General features: G+C 55.0%; 7 protein-coding genes across 7 annotated transcripts; 2 read left to right on the top strand and 5 right to left on the bottom strand.

Moving 5' to 3' along the window:
• Positions 1-1,196: 1,196 nt before the first annotated feature.
• On the bottom strand, positions 1,197-3,357 carry K437DRAFT_223699 (DUF803-domain-containing protein; the record flags this gene model as incomplete). The annotated part of the gene is made up of 4 exons (XM_013388029.1): positions 1,197-2,362; positions 2,435-2,686; positions 2,762-2,855; positions 2,935-3,357. The coding sequence occupies 4 exons, from the start codon at positions 3,355-3,357 to the stop codon at positions 1,197-1,199; spliced, it is 1,935 nt and encodes a 644-aa protein (XP_013243483.1).
• A 3,518-nt stretch (positions 3,358-6,875) lies between these two features.
• K437DRAFT_108641 (uncharacterized protein) lies at positions 6,876-10,134 on the bottom strand. Its single transcript, XM_013388030.1, has 2 exons — positions 8,022-10,134; positions 6,876-7,958 (listed from the first exon to the last, which is right to left on the bottom strand). Exons 1-2 carry the CDS (start codon positions 9,738-9,740, stop codon positions 7,209-7,211), a joined length of 2,469 nt encoding a protein of 822 aa, XP_013243484.1. The 5' UTR covers positions 9,741-10,134; the 3' UTR covers positions 6,876-7,208.
• A 1,819-nt stretch (positions 10,135-11,953) lies between these two features.
• K437DRAFT_256236 (uncharacterized protein) lies at positions 11,954-12,422 on the bottom strand. The gene is made up of 2 exons (XM_013388031.1): positions 12,362-12,422; positions 11,954-12,287 (listed from the first exon to the last, which is right to left on the bottom strand). The coding sequence occupies exons 1-2, from the start codon at positions 12,377-12,379 to the stop codon at positions 11,988-11,990; spliced, it is 318 nt and encodes a 105-aa protein (XP_013243485.1). The 5' UTR covers positions 12,380-12,422; the 3' UTR covers positions 11,954-11,987.
• A 1,243-nt stretch (positions 12,423-13,665) lies between these two features.
• K437DRAFT_223749 (putative TRR2-thioredoxin-disulfide reductase) lies at positions 13,666-14,874 on the bottom strand (the record flags this gene model as incomplete). Its single annotated transcript, XM_013388032.1, has 3 exons — positions 13,666-14,287; positions 14,356-14,716; positions 14,799-14,874. The coding sequence occupies 3 exons, from the start codon at positions 14,872-14,874 to the stop codon at positions 13,666-13,668; spliced, it is 1,059 nt and encodes a 352-aa protein (XP_013243486.1).
• Positions 14,875-17,121: 2,247 nt separating this feature from the next.
• Positions 17,122-17,528, top strand: K437DRAFT_108740 (uncharacterized protein). Its single transcript, XM_013388033.1, has 2 exons — positions 17,122-17,147; positions 17,235-17,528. The coding sequence occupies exon 2, from the start codon at positions 17,248-17,250 to the stop codon at positions 17,431-17,433; it is 186 nt and encodes a 61-aa protein (XP_013243487.1). The 5' UTR covers positions 17,122-17,147; positions 17,235-17,247; the 3' UTR covers positions 17,434-17,528.
• Positions 17,529-17,619: 91 nt separating this feature from the next.
• Positions 17,620-18,551, bottom strand: K437DRAFT_108750 (uncharacterized protein). Its single transcript, XM_013388034.1, has one exon. The coding sequence runs from the start codon at positions 18,146-18,148 to the stop codon at positions 17,672-17,674; it is 477 nt and encodes a 158-aa protein (XP_013243488.1). The 5' UTR covers positions 18,149-18,551; the 3' UTR covers positions 17,620-17,671.
• Positions 18,552-20,709, top strand: K437DRAFT_108746 (uncharacterized protein). Its single transcript, XM_013388035.1, has 4 exons — positions 18,552-19,094; positions 19,165-19,242; positions 19,314-20,282; positions 20,368-20,709. Exons 1-4 carry the CDS (start codon positions 18,954-18,956, stop codon positions 20,665-20,667), a joined length of 1,488 nt encoding a protein of 495 aa, XP_013243489.1. The 5' UTR covers positions 18,552-18,953; the 3' UTR covers positions 20,668-20,709.
• Positions 20,710-20,720: the final 11 nt, after the last annotated feature.

Here is a 20,720-nt window from a genome sequence, read left to right on the forward strand (position 1 = left end):
TGATGATGGCGGTGGGAGATAACAGGCTGCATTTATATGACAGCTTCTTGTTGTTCTCGGAGAGTTGATAGGTGTAAGCTGCAGTTGCTCTTGCTCGAAGCCATTTGTCAGCGTTATCCACCCCGCTATCCCCTCGTCTCCTGTCCCTCCTTCGCCTGCATACCATCGCAGCCGCCGCCCTCATTCGTCGGCGAGAAGGAGAAAGTGTCTAAGGCCAGCAGTGTCGGCGAGGCGATGTTGAGGGTTCCTGTCGGCGATGTGGATGATGAAGCAAGCACAACTCGACCGATCTCGCCATTTGTGCTGACAGCGAGCCGAAATCACGAGACAGGAGCTGAACATTTGGCCGCTCCAGGGCGCGCCATTTCTGCCTCTTGGCAGCCAGACTGGCCAGCGTGGAGGCAAACATTCTAGGATTACTCATCGCCATTAACAAAAAGCGGTGAAAGGAAAAGCAAAACCCATGCATGACCACAATGTACAATAAAATCCGCTCTCCATCGCGTTTGCTGATCAAGCACGCATTCTCTTTCGGCATTAAAGAGCAAGACAGGGGAGGTGCTGAGGAAAGCGAACGCCTGCATTGGGTGCGAATTTCAGAGATCGTGTCCTTGTGGTTGTGCAGCTAAAGACTGGGCGAGGATGCTTGGCCTCATGTGGAAGGGGGGCGGATGAGTAAGCAAGCCCATGTTAACAGGAGAACTTGGGGAGGATGAAAGAGAAACGGAATTAATCATGCAGTCGGCGGTTAAAGCGCAGGCGAATAGCACAGCCTAAGAGCTCGAGCCCAGACCACCGCATTTCTGCTGTTCCGAGTCTGAAATGCAAGAACTTAAGTGTCATGCTACAGTTGTTAAAAGGTTCAGCAGAAGCCGGGAGTACCACAGCAAGCAAGAAGGGATGATTGACTGGTCCGAATGAAAAGATGTAAATTCTTGAATGAGCGCATAAACCGGGTCGATGAAGGTGAGCGATGACAATGTGGATGATGAGGTGAATCATGCTCGCTTGTGTGCAGGCCAGGCAGAGTGGTAGCTGATTGTCGTGTTCGAAACTTGAAGTTGGAACAGGCGGCTTTAGATTCCTGCAAGCCTCTGTTTAGAATGTCCATCATCTCTTTACAGCATGATGTACTGTATGTGCAGCTGGCGTTCGGCAAGGCTACACCAGAGCGAAAGACGCGCGCTTTTTCATCACTAGTCATCCATACCGCTAAGCAAGTTTGCCCTAAATGACGCCACATTGCCCTGCTGCTGCTGCTGAGTATTCGCATTGACATTGGCAGCCGCGCTGCCTATCGACGACGCAGTGGCGAGCACAGGCGAGTGGCGCACGCGGTTCTCGTGCAAGTTGTCCGGCAACTTGAGCGAGATGCTGCGCGCGTGCGCTTTGGCGCGGCCTTCATTGCTGTTGATATTGCCGTTGTTCACGCTCGCCGTGCGCGAGTGCGTCCTGTTGCCGGCGGAGCCATTTGCGCCACTGCCGCCTTTATCAGCCGAGCCGCTGGAAGACCCACGCAAAGTCGACCCGTCTCCGAAGTCATCCTCATCATCATAGTGCTCGTTGAGCCGCGTGAGGCCGACCGCCTCATCGTCGTCGTCATAAGCGTTGAACAAGACCGAGCTGCCATTGCTGCTCGCTTGCCGCCCATGCGGCGCTCCGACGGCATCGTAGCCACGGTTGATGAATAGACTCCCGCGCCTGCTCCCCCGTCCATCTAAACCTATGCCAGAATGCATGGGCAGCTGCCCGTAGCCGCCTGTGCGCTGCTGCGACATGCTCATACGAGGGTGGAACATGCCATTCTCGCCGTGCAGAAATCGATCGCGGTGTTCCGACGCCCGACCCGCAGGCACGCCTTCGCCTGTGACGAGAGACATGCGTGACTGCTGCGTGACTGGGTCTACGAGCCTGTTCAGGTTGAGCAGGTACACTCCAAGGAAAATGACGACGAAGCCGCATAGCAGCGACATGGCTGGCGCGGCACCTTCCGTATTGAAGCCCTGGAAGAGCAGGAAGGAGGCGAAGATGGTCGAGGTGGTGAACATGACGTAATAGATCGGATTGACGACATTCGTGCTAAATTGATCCAACGCCTTGTTGAAGTAGTTCATCTGCACCAGGATGCAGACGACGACAACGATGGCAAAGCAATACGTCGAGGGATGCGTGAATTGGTTGTTCCCATCGAGCGTGAGCTTGAGAGCAACGCCAAAGCCTTTCACAGACATGACAGAGATGGAGCCGACCGAGGAGCAGATGGAAATGTATACGAGCGGCGTTCGCTTGCCCCACTTTGGCACCACCCGGTAGATCATCCAGATGGCGAAGAACATGACTGACAAGCAATAGAACAAGAATGCTGCAGGAAGAAAGTCAACGTCGCTGTCAGTCAATGCGCAGGGTGAGAATATCAGGTGAGACGGATTCTCACCTGGCTGAATAGCATAGTTCAAAATCTCATCGACCGTTTTGATCTCTTTATCTTCGGGCGCATTCAAGATGATGATCAGAGTGCCAACCAAGCAGAGTGTGCAGCCCACACGCCCTATCCGTCCAAGCTCTTCGTTTAATATGAAAGAAGCAAGGATTGCGCCGATCAGCACGGACAGCGCGCCGAGTGGAGTGACCAGGATCGGCGGCGCGAATGTGTACGCTGCAAAGTTGGCAACTTCCCCAACGATCACTAGAGTGAATACAAGGCAGAAATTGGTTAGAGGATGTTCCACATAAAAGCAATCAGAGCAGGAAGTAGACGCACTGGTAGCCATGCCTGCCCACCAGATGGGGTTTTGTAGGTACGAGTGGTGATCGCTCGCAAGCCCACTCCCATGGTCTGCGGCGTCGATTAGCCCCTGAGAAGCAGCAGATACGGGTGCAGTCATTTGAAACTGCCATCTGATATAAGTCGATGACGACCATCCCCAAGCTCACCTTCTTTGTGATGATAAAACTCGTCCCGATCGCGAGCGAGCTGCTGATCGCAAGCCCGAGGCCAATCCACTTGTCCCGCGTGAGATTTGGTATGTAGGTGTAGCCGCCATCGTCCTGACTTGCGGGTGCTTGCTGTGACGCCTGCTTTCCGTTAGCCGCATGTCCGCTTAGCGGAGCGGTGGGTAGCTGCTGCGCCTGCTGATCGTGGTTGCGCTCAGCCTGCTCATCACGCTTGATATAGTGTAGCTGCAACGGGTGCTTCGAGAGTTGTGATGCCGATGTTGCCGCAGCATCAGCATCATTATCGCAGGAGGGTACTGCACCAAAAACTCTTGAGCCTGCTGCTGGCCGACCTATTCGCCCCTTGCTGGCGCGCCGCCGCACGAAGCTCGGCCGATGCCGTCCTGCAGCGATATTCGGCATTTCTGAGCGCGTTGGCAAGCTGGGTTTCTCCAGTGCAGAAGCTTGCATTAAGCCGCTCGAGGCTACTACCACCATTAGTGCAAGGAGAAAACAGGACATAAGTGGCGCAGGTAGCCGCGACACAGGCGGTGAGTGTACCCCGCGAGTTGCGCCTCGCCCCGCGCTTGGTGTTTGTGTGAGCTGCATAGTAGCAACAGCAGCCGGCCACTTGTGCCTTCCCAGCGTTGGGAAGATGCACTTCCCTTGTGGTAAGACCAGGGACTAAGGAGTTTGTGGGTATGAGGCGAGACGATGATGATGCTGTGACACCTGGTTGTTACACTTTTGCTGTGTTGTTCTTCCTCGTGTGGGATGAGATGAAGCTTGCGCAGCGCATGGCACAACTACAACGATGGAAGTCGCTTGAGCCGGTCCCCAGCTTTCTGCAATGCCACGCTGCCAAAAACGAAACCTCCGTTGACATCAGCCAGGAAGGCACACCCATGCGGATGCCAATTCATCAATACCAACACCTTACGAGTACGATGTGCGGGATCGTAATAAGGTTGAGCTGGAAGGCCCCTGCGGGGAGAGACAAAGACAAAACACAACGGGAGCTACCAGTGTTGTTCCCCCGGCACGGCATCTGCGACAACGCGGCGCGGCTACGCGGGCGAGGCACAGAATGAGGGCGGAATTCTTGCTGGCACCTGATGGGCCTAGAGTTCACACGGAAACGGAGTGGGCCTTTACCGGCAACCCAGAAATCCTGATAGCGTCTTTTGCCCATTTCCCTGTGATCACACTGAAACCCCGGAATCACGCAGAAGGTCACAAAGTCTGACCCGCAGGCGCAGCCGCTTTCGGGGGTTTCCGACTTCCGGAAGCTTGTGTGGAAACTGCTTTTCTGTCCGTCAGAAACCTCCAGTTCCGTGCTCTGGAGGCATAGTAAGAGCAGTCTTAAAGAAATCTCTATTTGTTCTAGCACATCAGGTGGGGGGGGGGCATCTTCCGGGGGGTATAGGAACACGATTTTCAGCAAAGTCTTTTCAGGGAGCCTTTGCTGATTTTCCGGGTGTTTATGTTTCCAGGTCCGGTACTGGGCAGGTTTCCAGACCAACCCTAGATGGGGCTGGGTGTTGGGAACGTACGTTGTACCAGCCTCGGGCCCGATAGAATGAAGCCGAAGGCGATGCTTGTGCCGGGAGCTTTCGCAGTTTGTTCCATATAGCAGCAGTATAAGTAGCTCGTATGAATATATAGCAACAACTTGCTCGGCCTGACAACGCAGTGCTGTGTCTTGACCTGCTTGTGGCTGGGTGCAATGCGGCAATTTTTTTTAATTCGGAACATCCGAACACATGTTCATTTCACTTTCGGTAATTCCTTACCTTCTGATAAGGTCATACATACGGTGTGTGCCAACGACTAATGTGGGAGTCCGTGTCCCATCCATGCTTGAGAGAATCGAGAGCACCGCCTTGTTAGCTGTATTCTGTGTAACCAACCCTATGCTGCTCCTGCTAGACTGTCGCCCGTACTCGATGCAAATACGTGCAGCTAAATAAGTGTAGCACAGTTCACCACGTCATTTCTCCATATGTACAGCAAGACGTCGTTATGGGGTACTGTCTTTAGCGTCTGTCAAATCCGAAAAATCATCTTCCGGTTCCGTTTTGGGGCAACGTTCTGACTGTGAGACTTGTGTGAAAAGCACCAAATCACTAATGTTTGTGCGCGTGTCGTGCATCCAGCAAACATCACTACGACCTCCACAAACAGAACCCTTGCCACCTGGCTACGCCTATTGACCGAACAAGACCATATCCATTAATGAGGTCAGCTGAAAAAGCACTTGGCCTTGATGGGGTTCAAATGACTCGACCGTTGTGGGTGGCGCAGACGGCATCAGAAGGTCGCTCAAACGTAACACATGGCGCTTGACAGGATTTTGTGCATCCTCAGTCGCAACCGAACCAGATCTCCATGGCCCGATTCATCAGGAGAGTGGAGCGTGAGACTAAAGCCTTCCAACGCAGCTTTGAGCAAGACAAAGTCCTTTCCAACTGCTTGCCTATCCCTGACATGTTGGAATACGGCAAAAGGCCAGTGGTCGCCCTCCTTTACTGTCCCAACCCACATGCCTGGCACCTCCAGGGTCCAGCCGTTTGGAGCATTCAGCTAAATTTGAAGCTCCCCTGTGACGCTTCAAAGCCTTAGCTGACATTCATGGACTAAGTAACTCAGTCAATATCTGGCCACATCGGCTCGTGCACTCTATCATGCTTTCGTATACCCTGAGCCAGATAGAGGTAGAACATATCTCTTACCAAAATACTAGGGTTCTAGCTTAGTGCATCGGAATAGAGGTCCTTGCATTTGCGCTTTGTGCGAACTCTTTGTGGAGCTTCGCAACCCAGAACCGTCCAAACAACGTTCGGCAGCGGAAGCAACGAAGCGCCTCAAGGACATCTGTGACCGGTGAGTATCGAGGCGCATATGTGGGTATACCCATCACCTGGCTCCTGTCCATCTCAGTGACAACCATCAAATCGTTAAGCCTACATGTAATATACCGACGCTAAGCCTCCAACGAAGCGCCGAATATGAGATGCAGCCGAAGTAGATGCTTACCGGCTTGACATCTTAGCGGAGCACCCTCCTGCACTCCTTTGAGCGCAAGAATTATTGGAGCGTCAGGTCTCATCCATTGAGCCTGATGTTTTGGCAGATGATTTGAAAAGCAGAGCACGAGAAGACTAACGAAAGTCTTGCATGAAATATATGCTATTTATCAGCACAGATAAGCTCACCGAGCATAGATTCTCGTGAAGACGATGCGATCTAAGAGTGGAATTAATAAGCAAGGCTTTTGTAGCCACATTCTAAAGGGCAAGGCAGATGGGCGCGCGGACGGCAGCTTCACCTTCTTACCGTCTCTTCTTTTGCCCTTGGCGCCGTTTCAGCTCAGTTCACAATTCATCCAACTGTTGTCTTTGCGCTGGCGGCATCACCGTGGGCAGGCATGCATGGCGAGTTGTGACGTTGATGCACATCAAAATGTTATGCATTGTACCTGTGAGCATACGACACGTGCTAAATGACACAAGCCTGCATACGCATTGAGATGGACGGGACAATATTCGTCAGCGTGTATGCAAGCTTCGGCGCGTGTGCGACTCTTGTGCTTGGTATGGAGAAGCGTAAGCGTGCGTGTTTTAGTTGGCATAGAAGCCCGATGTTTGCATTATTCGGATTTGTATGCCATGCGCGGTGTATACCCGTGTTGCTGTCAGTGATAGGCCGTATTCCCTTTTGGTTGAAAATCCATCAATGGGCGTGAATCAGTCATGATGGCACATTCCTCTGTAATGTTTTCCTGCGGTCGACCGTGTTCTCAAGGACCGTTAAAGCGTCGTTTCGCTTCACAGACATCGTGCAAGGAGAGACCCATGGCGGTACAGAGCCAGTCGAGCAAATTCCATTTCTCGCGGTAGCTCTCGTGGTACACAGCTTCTTCGAATTGTCGCCTCTCCTCCGGCTTGTAAACGTGGTACAGATCGACGAGTCCAATCTTGTGCGCCATAGGCTCCAGATGCGCCAGGTCGCTCCTCTCCAAGTGTTCCAGCGCTCTACGCGTCGTGATGCCGCGTAGCGCCTCGCCTGAGCAGACAGCCTTGATACAGTCGAGTACGTCGTTACTACACGTGAGCAACAGTCGAGCGCTCAGGTCCGCCACCCGGGAGAGTTGAGCAGACGGTGGCAAGGGGAAGATTAGATGCAGAATCTCTGATGCTTTCATAGCCGTTGGGGCTGATAAAATGACTGAGGCGCAGGAGCACACACCGTAAGGAAGACACGCGCGCAAACTCTTATTCAAAAGCATCGTCATCGCCGTCATCCGATGAAATGTCTTCGAACGAAGAACTGGCAGACCCTGCCCTCGTGTTCAAGTCTCTGCTTGCACCGAGCACCTCGGTTTCTGGCAGGGGTGACAGGTGTCTGCGCGAAGCGGGCGAGGGTGCCCGTCGGTGCACTTCCTTTGGTGGTACAACAGCATTTGCCCATTCGAAGCCGTGGACGTTGGAAGCATTCAAGCTGGGCGTCTTCTCGTTGTCCGAATCGAGCTCGTCATGACTCGAAGGCCATCCAGCTGCATCTGAGGAGTGGTACAAGCCGAGCAGTTCGCAATACGGATGGGGAGGACTCCAGACATCCTCATCAGCGAGCGTGCTACCCTCGCTGCTCGCAACTGCCTGGCTGCCCGTGCTGAGGGCCTCGCTAAGCTCGCTAGCGCTCGAAAGAGCACGTTGCCGCTGGCGAGCAGCATGGCACTCGCGTGAAAAGGCGATGAATCCGCCTGGTCGACGGTAGTCGTGGGGTGGCCGTGCAGCTCTACCACCCTGCTCTGACAGATACGTCGAGGACAGGAGCTGACTAGTCGACGAAGGCGTCGAAGCGACGGTAACCCTTAGAGTCGGCTCCGGGGGTGAATGCCTGTGCTCTGGCTGTACAGCAGTCACAAGCTTGTTCTTCTGCAACGAAAAGCCGCCTCCAAGAGCTAGTCCGCTGCCGCCACGGTCATGCTTCTCTTTGCTCACTTGGCCGCCGAATGCCAGGTTCTAAATGAGACAATATCTGTTAGTCTAAGGTGCAATCTACGGATCATCTAGCTCCATGCTCACGTTCGAGTAGTCATGATCATCGCGGGGGGAGACCATAGATGTGCTGACAGCGCGGCTGACTGATTCTTGCCAAGCTCCATGTTTCTTCTCCGCCCACGCATTCGCATGCAACCCATCTTCGACGCCTTCCCCTCTGAGACAAGCATCGCTGAGCCTGTGCTTCCTACGGAACGCTTCGATTGGGCCAATTGCCCCCTCGCTTCCGGCAGGACTACCTGCAGATGGATGGCGCGTGCGGCCGTCAGGTAACAGCCCTTCTACGACGTTGCCCTGTTCGTTGCGCGATGAGGCTGATGAGCCGCGCCTGCTGCGCTTGTCGCTGTCGCTACTGGGCTTTCTGCTTGAGCGACTTGCATGTGGGAGCTGATCGTCGGCCCCGTCGGAAGAGTCGAAGTAGACAGCAAGTGAGTTGCCGACGCTGTTTGCACCGCCAATGGACTGCAAATGCATACCGCACTTGCCTTCCTCGGCCGCTTCCGAAGAATGACACAATCGATGATTACGGCAACTACTTCGCCTGCCCTTGCGGCGGCGTGCACTTCCCTTGCCTAGCTCGTCCTGATGAGCGACGCCTTTGAGCAGTGAAGAAGTGGAGCTAGCTGGGGAGGAGGGAGTGTCGTTGCCGCTGGCCACGCTGCTGCTGCTGCTGTTGGTGCTGCTGCTCTGACCACTTGTAGTGGGCGATGACGCTCTCCTCGCTTGCATTGGGCCAGCACCACTGGAGGATGGAAGATTTTGAAAGCTGAGCACAAAGCTGGGCCGGCGCCATCGGTGATTGCTGACTACCTCTTCTCCACCCTCGCTGGAGGTAGTGATGGGCGGAGACGACGCCTTCTCGGTCGCAGCAGGAGTAGCAGCTGGCTTGCCAACCGCCGACTCAGCTGCCAATGCCACTGTGCTTGGCAAGCCCTCCCTGGCAAGCGGCATAGCAGCGGAGTCCTTACACTGGATGCGATTACAAAAGTGGAAATCGTAAAGACTCGGCGCGTTGGTGGCCGGATCATTGAAGTACGATGGTTCATGCTTCGCCTCATCGACCTGCCGGCTCTCCTTTCCCCGCTTTGGCTGTTGCTGCTTCTCATCTTCTGCCGTGCTGATGCGCACGCCGGCAACTTCGGCCGCTTTTATGCTAGCAGCAGGCACGGTTTCACCGGCCAAGCGATGGAGCTGGTCGACCTTGTGCAAGGGTGCGGTCCATTCTTCCGGCACGTCCGGGAGCAGCTCGAAATTGAACGAGCTGTTCCTGCTCCTACCCTTGTGCTTGCGAGCATGCCCCTGAGCGGGAGAGTGAGAATACCCGTGCCCGTACAAAGGAGTCTTTGCGAACTCCTGCCACTCCGACGGCCGGAGCAGATTAGCGCCGAGCACCTCCGCGAGGCGGGCCCATGTCTCCTCGCTTTTTCCCGCGACGAGCGAGCGTAGAGCGACCAGCCACTGCGCGTCGCCGAGATGCTCGCGGCGCACAAAGAGAACATTGCTGAGCGCTTGCCCGTGCGCCATGCCATCCACTCCTCCCGCAGCAGCTCGACGTTCTTCGCGCTTGTCGCCGCCTTGGGAGCTGACTGCTTCGCCCGGGAACAGGCGCTGCAACCTCGCGGCGACGACCATGACGCTGGATGGCACATGGTCCCCGAAAAGAAGCTCATGCACCTCCTTGGGACGGTTGATGAACGGCAGCAAGAGGTCGTCTGGCTTCCGACTATGGTCATCACTCCCCATGTCTAAAAGCGAAAGCCGCGGGGCGCTCACAGGCGCCTCGAGATCGACATTGGCCGCTGTTGCAGAAGTTGCGAAGGATCCGCGGTCCGAGGCGCTATGAGTATTCTCATCAACCGCGTAGGCGGACGTGCTGGAGGCTCGAGGGCGGCGTTCCTTCCGTTGCTGCTCTTCCTTCTGAGAGGTATGCTTCTGACACTGGTGCGTGTCCTCCTTCTGCTCGGAAGTTTCGCTGCATGATGCAGCAGCAGAAGCGGCGGTAAAGATGGTGATCGATGTCTTCCTCGAGCGCTTCCACTCCGCAGCATCGACACTATCTCTATCTGCACCAGCACTGGCATCTGCATCTCCGATATTTGTGCTGGTGCGACTGGGCTTTCCAATGTCGCCGCCGCCGCCGCTGCTGCCGTCCTGCGGAAGATCTGCATAACTACGCGAGAAGCGCCTGATAAGCCTCGCGGTGGAGATTGGTGCGCTGCTACCGAGGTCGCTAGGGAGCTCAGCCGCGCTCTGGGGAATGTCACGGGGCGGGGAGGTACGCTCTGTGTCGTTTTCTCCGCTCTTGTGTCCGGCACCTGCTTTCGAATGATGGTCCGAAGACGCGCCGCAGAATTCATCGCGAGCGGCATCGCGGATGACTGCGCTGAGCGATATGGAGCGTGCGCGGCGTCCTGATTGTTCAAGTAAAGACGGTGGTTGAGGCTGCGAAGATGATGATATATCTTCCCTCTGCACCTTAGCTGCTGCTTCCCTCGCCGCTTTGAGCTGCCTTGAGAGTCCGCTCTCAGCGATCACACCATTGCCAGTCTGATTCGGAACAGCGGCCGCAGGCGCTGGCACTCCTGAACCAGGGCCAGAGTCCGTGGAAGGCGAGCGTGAATGTAAATGCGAGGCCGAGGCGGTGCACGAACGTGACGAGATACTGACGCTCCTACCGAATCCTCTGACAAACCCACTTCCGTTGCTCCCTCCGCCTCCTGACCCATCATTACTACCGCCACTCCCGTTGCATTGCCAACCGTGGCCGCCCGAATGCGAACGTGCATGCGACAGCGAAAACGAAGACGTAAAAGGTGATGTACTGGCTCCAGCGCTGGCACCAGCAGAGCGCATGCGCGAGCTCAAGTGGAAGCTGCCAACTAAGCCAGGTGACAACTGAGGAAGAGTGCGATTGCCCGAGGAAGCGTGACGCCTGTGCGCATGCGGCGAGCTGTCCAGCGCATTGCTGAGTTGATCCTCTGTCAGTGTCGCAGCCTGTGCACCTGGCACATGGACCGCAGAAGAAAGTGGCTGCTGATCGCTAGATGGCGGAGTGGGCACATCGTGCATGGATGGCGCACATTCCTCATGTGCGAGCCACTGTGAGGCAGAAAAAGCAGCGGATGACCTCCGACGGTGCCGAAGACAGAGCATAGCGATGCTGCGAGAAGTAAAGTGCGCACCGCCACGCTCGATCTCTTGCTTGTGGCCAGCGGGTGTAACGATATCGGTCGTGCTGTTGTCGCTATAACTGGTAGCGTGGGTGAATGGCACTGTGGAAGGCAGGCTCACCACTGGCGTGGAATCAGCAGTGAGGAAAGACGAAGGTGCCCTGGCGGAAGCAGGCATGGTGTGGCGACGTGCTTGTGGTCGAGGTTGAGCTTGACGCTGCCTCTGCCTCTGCTTGATTAGCTCGTCCAGCTCAGATGGCGGCGGGAAGCATACCCTTCCAACGCCTGCCTCGTGCGATTCAGGGAGTGCAAATTTTCCTCTTGAATCTTGTCCTCCTTTTTTGCGTCCTCCTGGCAGATTGAAATCGGGCGGATGGATAGATGGAAGGGGAATGTCACAAGGCCCTGGGAGGATAGAATGCAGAGCGCTAATTTCACATGCCAAGCGACTTGGATACTGGCAGGACGACGTTGACCTCTGCCTCTGTTCTTGCGACGGTAAAGCGGAAGAGGGCGAAGAGGGAGAAGAGCTGGCCGTAGGCTGACGGTGAGCATATGACGGAGGCGAGTCTATCGCACAGTGGTCTACGCCTTTTCCTGACATGACAAGTGTTGCAAACAAGCTTGTGGCGGATCTACAAGCTTGCAGCATTGCAAAGAAATAGACGAGTGTAGTAGAGTTTGGCGGATGTGCAAAGGATATAGAGACAGTGCTATCAGCAACGAAGCTTGGCATAAAGACTTAGTTTCGGGATGCAAAGCAAAAGAGTACAGCACTCACCACACAGCCGCGACAACGTACTCGAAATGGACCGACGAGTCAGCCACCGTCCCGAGTCCGCACTTCTCCGAGTCCGTACGTCTGGAAGGTTGAAATGAACTGGACTTGGGTGTGCTTTGCGCCTTTGCTGGTGGTCCGAGCTGCAAAGATGTGTGAAAGGCCGTTTTCGTACCTGCGAGCGATGAATGCATGCAGGAATGGATGGATGGATGGATGGATGGATAGAGAAAGCAGCAGAAGAAATGCCTTCGGGCTTAGATTGGGGGCGAAGGAGAATTGTTGCCAGAGTATAGGGGAGGCGGGATGGGAGAGAAAAGCTCCCGTTAGCCCTGTGATATGCTGAGCAAGCTCAAAGAGAGGTCAGTGAAATCATGCAGGTGAAAGCCAAATGAGGCGAGCCCGCGACTCAATACCTTGCGCAGCCGGATCATCAAACCGTCATTAACTCATATTAGTCATGCTCGATCATCCACGTGTGGCATGTGACATCGCAAAGCAGAATGATTCATCGGCGTTCATAGGCCTAAAAGCGCTGCTAATGAGAGAATGAGGGATCAGTGCATTGTTCTACGCGCTTCGGTATACACGCATTGGCCGCTTCAATTCTTCCGGCCCTGTCAGAATAGTAGAGCGGAGAGACAGCTGTTCACTTGGCCCTCGGTGGTCATTGCGTTGGCCTGTGCGCTGCCCGCAGGCTGCGTTGTCCATTCGGGCGCATCGATCGCCTTTTGATTAGGTCGAGGAAGCAAATAGACAGATGAGCGCTGAGCGAGGGTCTCTCGCCTGCTGGCCAAAAGGTCAAAAGTGTGCACGAGCCACCTCTAGGGGTCCTATGAGAGGTCAAGATTGTTGGTGCATTTGCATCGACTCTTTGAGTCCGTGTCGTCCCTTTGCAATCCACAAAGCCCTGCCCAAAAAATAGAAACCCCAACCGGGAGTGGCTTTGCTTGCCGTCCATCGCCACCACAGCCCCTCGTCAGTGAAACGTCCCGCTGGGCAGACCATTGTGGCTTGTCTTGGATAGAGCCGCTCGGGACCATTTCTGCTTGCCCGCTGCTACGCTTGATGCGGGCCGCTGCCCTCCAGAGCTGTCAAAGTCACATTATGAATTCAAGCCCACGTCCGTCTCACACTTGTTTTGCGATCGGGAATGTTTGGTTTCATCTGTCAAATGCGGCAGTGGGGGTGCGTGTCAGCGGCAAGCCAAGCTCAAGCAGGCCGAGAGTTGAGGGGCTGCGGCAACAATAAAATAGCTAAATGAAAAAGGGTCTCGGCTGCGGCAGCGCCCCAGCTGTCTGGGGAGAAAACAGTCGAGGATCGGATTGCATGAAGGCGTAGAAGCTCGTAGAACATGACCTTGTCACGTGTGGCCTATGCGCATATACAGCACAGAAAGAGCCCGAGAAAGCTCAGACTATCGAGATTCGAGCGGCGAGACAAATGAAAGCCTCCCAGCACTCTCAACTCCGCAGCCTCAACTTGTCTGGTCACGCGAAGATCCTTGTGCCATAGCGTATCCCTTCCCCGCCTTGCATGCCTTCTGACTCCCAACGCATGTGCACGATTTGGGTCCACCACATAGCGTGAGGACCACCTTCGAGTAGGATGGAATGCACCTGGTGCCCAAAGTGTGCTCTCGAACCCTTGTGTGCACGCCGAAAAATAATCTAGCCAGCTCCTGCTTTCCATCTTCTCTTCTATTGCACCACCAAGAACCTCAAACCTTGTCCGTCCCAAGGTAGTGGTTGGCCGCCGCGACCTGCTCGGGCGCGACCTCCTCCTCCTCGGCGAGTAGCCTCTCCGCCTCAAGTGCGGCGATGCAGCCGCTCCCAGCTGATGTGATCGCCTGCCGGTACTTTTTGTCCTGCACGTCGCCCGCAGCAAAGACGCCCTTAACGCTCGTCTGTGCCGTTCCCGGGACCGTGACAATGTACCCGTCCTCGTCGCAGTCGACCTGGCCCTTGACCAGGCCCGTCGCAGGCACGTGGCCGATTGCGTAGAACAGCCCGTTGACGTCCAAGTCCTTCTCCTCGCCGCTCTTGTTGTTCTTGATCCGCAGCGCGCGCAGCAGGTCGCCATCCCCCTTCGCCTCGAGTGCCTCTGTGTTGAACAGCACAGTGACCTTGGGGTGGTTGAGCAGCCGCTTCGCCATGATCTTCGACGCACGCAGCTCGTCTCGCCGCACGAGCACGTACACGTGCGAGCCGTACTTGGTTAGATATGTCGCCTCTTCCGCTGCGCTGTCGCCGCCGCCGATGACTGCCAGTGGCTTATTGCGGAAAATGGGCACTGCGCCATCGCATACTGCGCACGCACTGATACCCGATTGCCAGTATGTGCTGGACCAATGAACGATTGCCTCGTCAGCCCTAAAACATCGCATAAAACGCAATTCATGCCAACTCACTCCTCGCCAGGAATAGCCATGCGCTTCGCGCTCGCACCAGTCGCCATGATGATCGTGTCTGCTAGCTCAGCAGCCTCGGGGTTGTTCTCATTCCCTTCACGCCAGAACTTGAACGGCCGCTGCGAGAGATTGAGCTTGCTGATCGTTTCGGTAAAGATAGTCGTGCCGAATCGCTCGCTCTGCGCACGGAACTTGTCCATAATCTCCGGCCCTCGGATGCCTTCTGGGAAACCGGGAAAGTTCTCCACATCTGTCGTCGTGGTCAGCTGGCCACCAGGTGCGAGGCCGTTCGCGAGCATGCCTTCGAATAGCACTGGCTCGAGATTGGCACGCGCAAGGTAGATCGCCGCAGTATGTCCAGCTACAAGTCAAGGAGATGTGCGTTATCAGCGCTTTGTGATCCATAATAATATGTCCAGAGCATTCCGCTTCACTACACCCACCAGGACCAGAGCCAATGATGACGACCTTGTACCGTTTTGGCTGCTCAGCAGCGCTTCTGTTCGGTACTGGCGCCATTTTATCTGCTGCTGTGTCTTTACTCTCAATAGCGACGTTCGAATCGGTCGAGTAGGAGACTGCGATCGCCGTGGAAAACAGTGCAACAGGAGCCGCTGGCGATGTACGATGCTGTCTCTTTGTACCTGAAAGTGGTGGCCGAGAAGCACGACTGTTGGTGCTAATAAGGCGTTGATGCTGCTGCGCGAACAAGGCTGGCCTCTCGGAACCCTGCTGTGTGATCAACAATAGTGCGGGTACGTTGGACTGAGAGGGGGTCGGTAACGTAACGCGCTGTCTAATTGCCAATGACAGTCGGCCAAGCATCCACGATAAGATGCTACTTCACAAACGTCCGACCCTTGTATACGGAGAGCGGCCCGATGTGCATGAACTTGAGATTGAAAATGGTAGAACGATGTCGCAATGGGGGGACAGAAGCAGTTGGAGATGGGGAGAAGCTGTTACTTTCATCCTATGGTATCATGGAAGCAGTCTTGCCGCTCGCAGCTCCCCGGGCGCGAGAAGCCGAACGCCGGAGATCAAAGAGTTGATTGGTTTTACATGTGCCCTCAGTTGTCAATGACCCGTATCTCCGTTGGGGCCTCAGGGGGCGTAAGCTGCAAGCAGCGCTCCCATATACATATACACTCGATACATAATCGATACCCCCAAGCTGGTTCCTTTATTGGTCAAATGCAGCATCATCGAAGCAACTTCCGCAACTTGCTCTGTCTCCCTAGCGACGTCGCCCCTTCATCTGTACCCTGGAAGACGGATAACGCGAGTTCGTATAGGTAGCTGAATTCCAGTATGCTCGAGCAGAAGGCACAATTTACTGTTGCGCGATGATGCGGAACGCCGTTGTCACGACTGCCTCCCCCACCACCTTGAACTGCGAAAGCTCTGTCTAGTTTGATCAGCAGTGTTGAACAACGCAATGGAATCGAGCTTGGCATTACTCTGATCTTTAACCAGACATCTTCCTCAACACAGCATGTGCCACAGAATGTGACTATGTGCATATTGAGTAGGAACGAGCGAGTACTGCCCAAAGGAAGTGTGTAATACCGTGATCCGTGACCTATGATACAGGATGCAGCGCCAATATGTCTGCATTTAGGCTCTGTGAGCGGGAAAGTGAGTGTCCAAGATGGGACTGATACTTGCGGTATAGTCGTTAAGGTCTAGGGTGGTTGCGCGGACTGCGACAGCCAACTGGGGGAGCGAAGAGCACGCATCGTCCTGCCAGTTTCGAGCGATGTTCGCAACTCGCACAGGCGACTCAGTCCCACTGGGAGGCACAACCTCGACATCAGAAACAGTTGCGATGATACCGGTAGCATCTGCGGCAAGGAGAAGCCGTGGACGATAAACTCACCACGACGCGTTCCGGCATCTTGTTAGCGTCATCTTTCCCCGCGCCACTAGCGCTCGTCCCGCCGCTCGCCTGCTCATTGGCCAATTTACGGCTGAGCTCGCCCTGCGCTTTTCCCTTGCCTGCACCACGGTTGGCAGCGGCTGCGGCGCGCGCCTCGGCGGCTTTTGCGCGTGCTTCGCGTTGGTCGCCTGCCGATAGTTGCGCTGACGTTGCCGCTGAAGTTGATGCGCCGCCGCCGTGGCCACCCCCTGAAGTTGAGTCTGATAGGTGGTGGCCACCTTTTGGACGACTTGAAAGACAGTTGCCCATTGCCGTTTGGAAATGCGGACCAGTGATAGTTAGATGCTTGGATTGATGCTGGGCGGAAGGGAAGCGCCTGTCCAGGTCGCAGTGGGGAGCTTGTGAAACTCTTTTCGTCCCCGATGCAACGGCGTATCATGCTCTCTGGAGGCAGGCACGCACATGAATTGCTGGTCACAACCTCGCGCGGGCTGCATTTGCTTTGTCTGTTTTGTACATCGCACCTCATCATCAGGAGGTATTAGTTGCGGTGGGCGAGAGAATCATGGAGACTGAACAGACATCATACTCATCGGCGCCTCTCGGTGGCGAGCTCGGCTCCAACTTGCACATCCATTGTCTCGTGCGTATCCACATCAAGATGCGGTGCAAACCATTTTGTAACGCCCTGTTCAAATGCAGCGAAGGTGAGAGAGGCGGGTGACTGTTGACGTGGCACTGCAGCGCATACGCCACACAGGCACTTATTTTTTGACTGATGGACCGCCTGCGTCCCATCCCAGCAACCCATCGTTTTTGGATGGCGGCCATCAATCGAAATTCGTCTTCACCCTCATATTTATTACTTTCATCTCCGCTCAAATATTTATATCTTTCCTCCAGGTATCTCACGGTGAGCCAGCGTCCACATCACCAGCCAGGAAGTGTTGATAGAGCACTATCACCCTTCGAGTTGACCCTCACGCACGTACAATTCCAGTCCTGTCGTCACCATGCTCGATGTGACCCCGGCCAACGCCCTGGTCTACACGACGCTATGCGGCTTCATGCTAGTCGGCCTCTACGCCGGCTGGCATGTCAAGAGCAAGTCCGACTTTATCAGCGGTATTCGAACGCAGACCAGTGAGCCCTCGTCAGCCTTCGTGCAATGGCTGCTACCGGAACGTGGGTGTCGCTGATCACAACGACGTCAAATTATCATCCATCTAATCTAGTCTTTCCACTTACGCTCAACTGGATCGCTTCGAGTTAGTGGATCCGCCGTCCGTCTATTTTTCTACAACAAGCAAGCAACCTTCAGCAGCGAAGTAGCTCCATCATGCCCTCACCATACTCCACTAGTATGCAGTGGGACGCGATGATCACGGTTCGTATTACTTTCGCTCACCCTCGTCTACGCCAGCACCCGGTTTGCATTCATTTGCATTCCTTTGTACAACGTCTTCGACCCTTCTCACCTTCTCCTTTCATCACTCCGACCGAGTGACATGTCAAATCAAAGTCCAAGCCCAAGTCCAGCTCGATGCTGTCACCGTGTCGGCTCCTCCAACTCTGCACCTTCCAGCCTGCAACTTCGATTTGCTCTCGGCCTTCTATTCCACTGTCATTCCCTCGATTGCACCCGACCATTCTTTCCAATTTCCACCTGGCCACCCTCGCAACCTCACTCTCAAGCAGACTTATTCGCTCATTTGCTAAGCACTCGCCGCGCTCCACTTCCCATCCTTGCATCTTTCCTTTTTCTTGATTCCTTCTTCTAGCGTTGACCGAACCCCGAGTGCAGCAATCGTATTGAACAGGGAGTAGGGATAAGGGGCTAGCAGGGTACTTTTGATCACCTGGCTCCAGGCAGGACAAAAGAGGGCTCGGAAAACGGCGGGTCGAGTTGTTCATAGGGTCGGGTGGATATGGATATGCGCATAAGGAGCGGCATCGCTACGAAGGAGGGAACAAAGAAGAGAGGGTGTGGAGGGAATGCACGGTCGAGGTAGAGATGAATTGGGTCGAGTGAAGAGACGAAGGAGAGGCTACGAGCAAAGCGAACAGAAAGCACGCAAAAGAGCGAATGTCAGATCTAGAGGTCAAGGCTTGGAGGACGCAAGTTGGCGGTCGACTTTGGCTGTCGGCCTAGGCTTTGCTTCTTGCACTACCTCGGGACACCAATCCTAACGTTGCGACGAAAGGAGAAGGGGGAGATACAGGGAATATTAAAGACAGCGTACGGGTGCCCATGCGTTGATTCCCATCATCACTCTGGGCCATCGTTCATCTTTTGCTGTGCAATTGAAAACGACAGATGGCCCTGATCTTGGGACATCGTTCAAAGACGTCGCAGGGCTGAGAACACACCGTCATCGCAGTTTCTCGTTGTTCTGCTCCCTTTCGCTGATGTTGTAGAGATGCACGCTAGGGAATGGGGAGCAGGACGCGAAAACATGTCGATCATGACCTGATCGAGTTAATGCTCGCGAAGGGAACGCTGCTATGCTTTTTGCTTTTTGCTTTTTCTCGCTTAACCCTTCAAATCGTGGCTACCTGCCATCTCTCATCATTCCCACTCCATTTCTCCTCTATGCTCTTCTCCCTTCCTTTATTTTTCCTTTCCATTCTCTTCCATGTTCTCTTGTCGACATTTTTTTGTTCACCGCCACCGTGCAATTCAAGCTAACGCCGCCTCTTCCCGATCGATGAAACAGACATGTCGTCCTCCCTCCTCTTTGGGTACCCGCAACTTGCCGTCATTCCTAACGCCGGTATCCTGGGCCTCGCCGCATACTCCTTCGCCACCATCGCACCCCTGTGGGTGTTCGCCTTCCTCGGACCACAGATTCGCAAGCTTGTGAGTGGAACGAGTGAAAGAATGTGGCTCGGTGGACCCTAATGCTTACTGGACACCGGCTGCATGACAGGCTCCGGAAGGATTCACACTTTCGCAGTACATTCGAGTGCGTTTTGGCTGGCCACTAGGTGTCCTTGCAGCAGTCGTCGTGAGTGTCGCCGTATCCGGGTTCGACAAAGAAAACTGGCTCAAACTTGTCCCTTTCGTCCTTGGGGTCAGTTCGTCGGCTTCATGCTCTGCTTCATGATCGTTGAGCTCAACACATACGGCAGCGTCGTGAGCCTGCTCGGTGGAGTGAACCCTACCATTGCCGCCTTAACCGTTGCGATCACCACGACGATCTACACCGCCTACGGAGGCTTTAAGGCCAGTCTGTGGACCGACAACGTTAACGCTATCATCATTTCCATCTTTATCATTCTTGCCGCTATTGCAACAGGTGTAAAGATCAAGATCGACCCCTCCCGCATCGAATCGAGTGGCCTGCTCAAGCCGCAGCGCCTTGGTGGAGAATTGTGGTACATTCTCACAGTCGCTATTGTCTTTTCGCAAATGTTTAACCAGGGCTTCTGGCAGCGCGCCTTCGCTTCCAAGAACGACCGCACCCTCTATTGGTCTGTCGGGCTCGCGACGGTGCCGCTTTTCGCCATCTGCTTCCTCGTCGGCATGACCGGACCGCTCGCTTGGTGGTCTGGACTCTTTGACGGCCCAACAGCCGAGGACGACGGCTCACAAACGTTCTTCTACGTTCTTGCCACTTTGCCAAAGTTGGTCCAGGGGGTCATCCTCGTCCTTGCCGGCGCGCTCTCGTCGAGTGCGTACGATACGCTGCAGTCGGCGCAGATCTCCACCATCGAGAACGATGTCTTACTCGGGCGTGCCAACATTTGGATCTGCCGCGCTATCCTCATCTGCCTCAACATCCCTGCTGTCGTCCTGGCCGTCAAGAACGTCAATATTCTCCAGGTCTTCCTCGTCGCCGACGTGCTGGCAGTCGCAATCCTTCCGCCTGTCTTCCTCGGCCTCATCCCGCAGCTATGGTTCCTCGACGGCTTCGACGCCTTCATTGGCGCCGCCGGAGGTTTCTTCAGCATTTTCTTGGCTGGCCTGATGATCTATGGCAACGCAGACGAGGCAGGTGCTCTTATCACTCTCCCGCAAGGTCTCTATATCGATGACAACTCTGTGGTATGTGATGAGACCGCAAGCTTTGGGCCGCTCGATCTGCCCGCTGACCAGCTGGACTAACGATTCCTCTTACATGCCCTCACAGCTCGCCGTATTCTTCGCTGCCCCAATCGGCTCTATTGTCTTTACCTTTGTCGCCTTCCTCGCCCGCGCTGGCGCGATGTGGGCCTTCTGCCGCTTCACCGGCCACGAGTACACCGTCTTCCACAAGCGCCACTTCGATACTTCCGCCTTCGCCTTGCCGGAAGACCGACCGGCTGGATTCCACAGTATTCACGGCACCGGCAGTCCGGATGATCGACGCAAGCTCAGCGATGAGGATTCGAAGGGGGCAGCTGAGGTAGAGACTGCCACCGAAACTGAGATCGAGTCCAAGCGTCACTGAAAGCTCTGCCGCTGCCTCATGTAAGTCCCTTCGCTTTGGCTTGGCCAAGCATA

Source organism: Tilletiaria anomala, assembly GCF_000711695.1.
Source record: "Tilletiaria anomala UBC 951 chromosome Unknown K437scaffold_36, whole genome shotgun sequence".
Taxonomy (NCBI): domain Eukaryota; kingdom Fungi; phylum Basidiomycota; class Exobasidiomycetes; order Georgefischeriales; family Tilletiariaceae; genus Tilletiaria; species Tilletiaria anomala.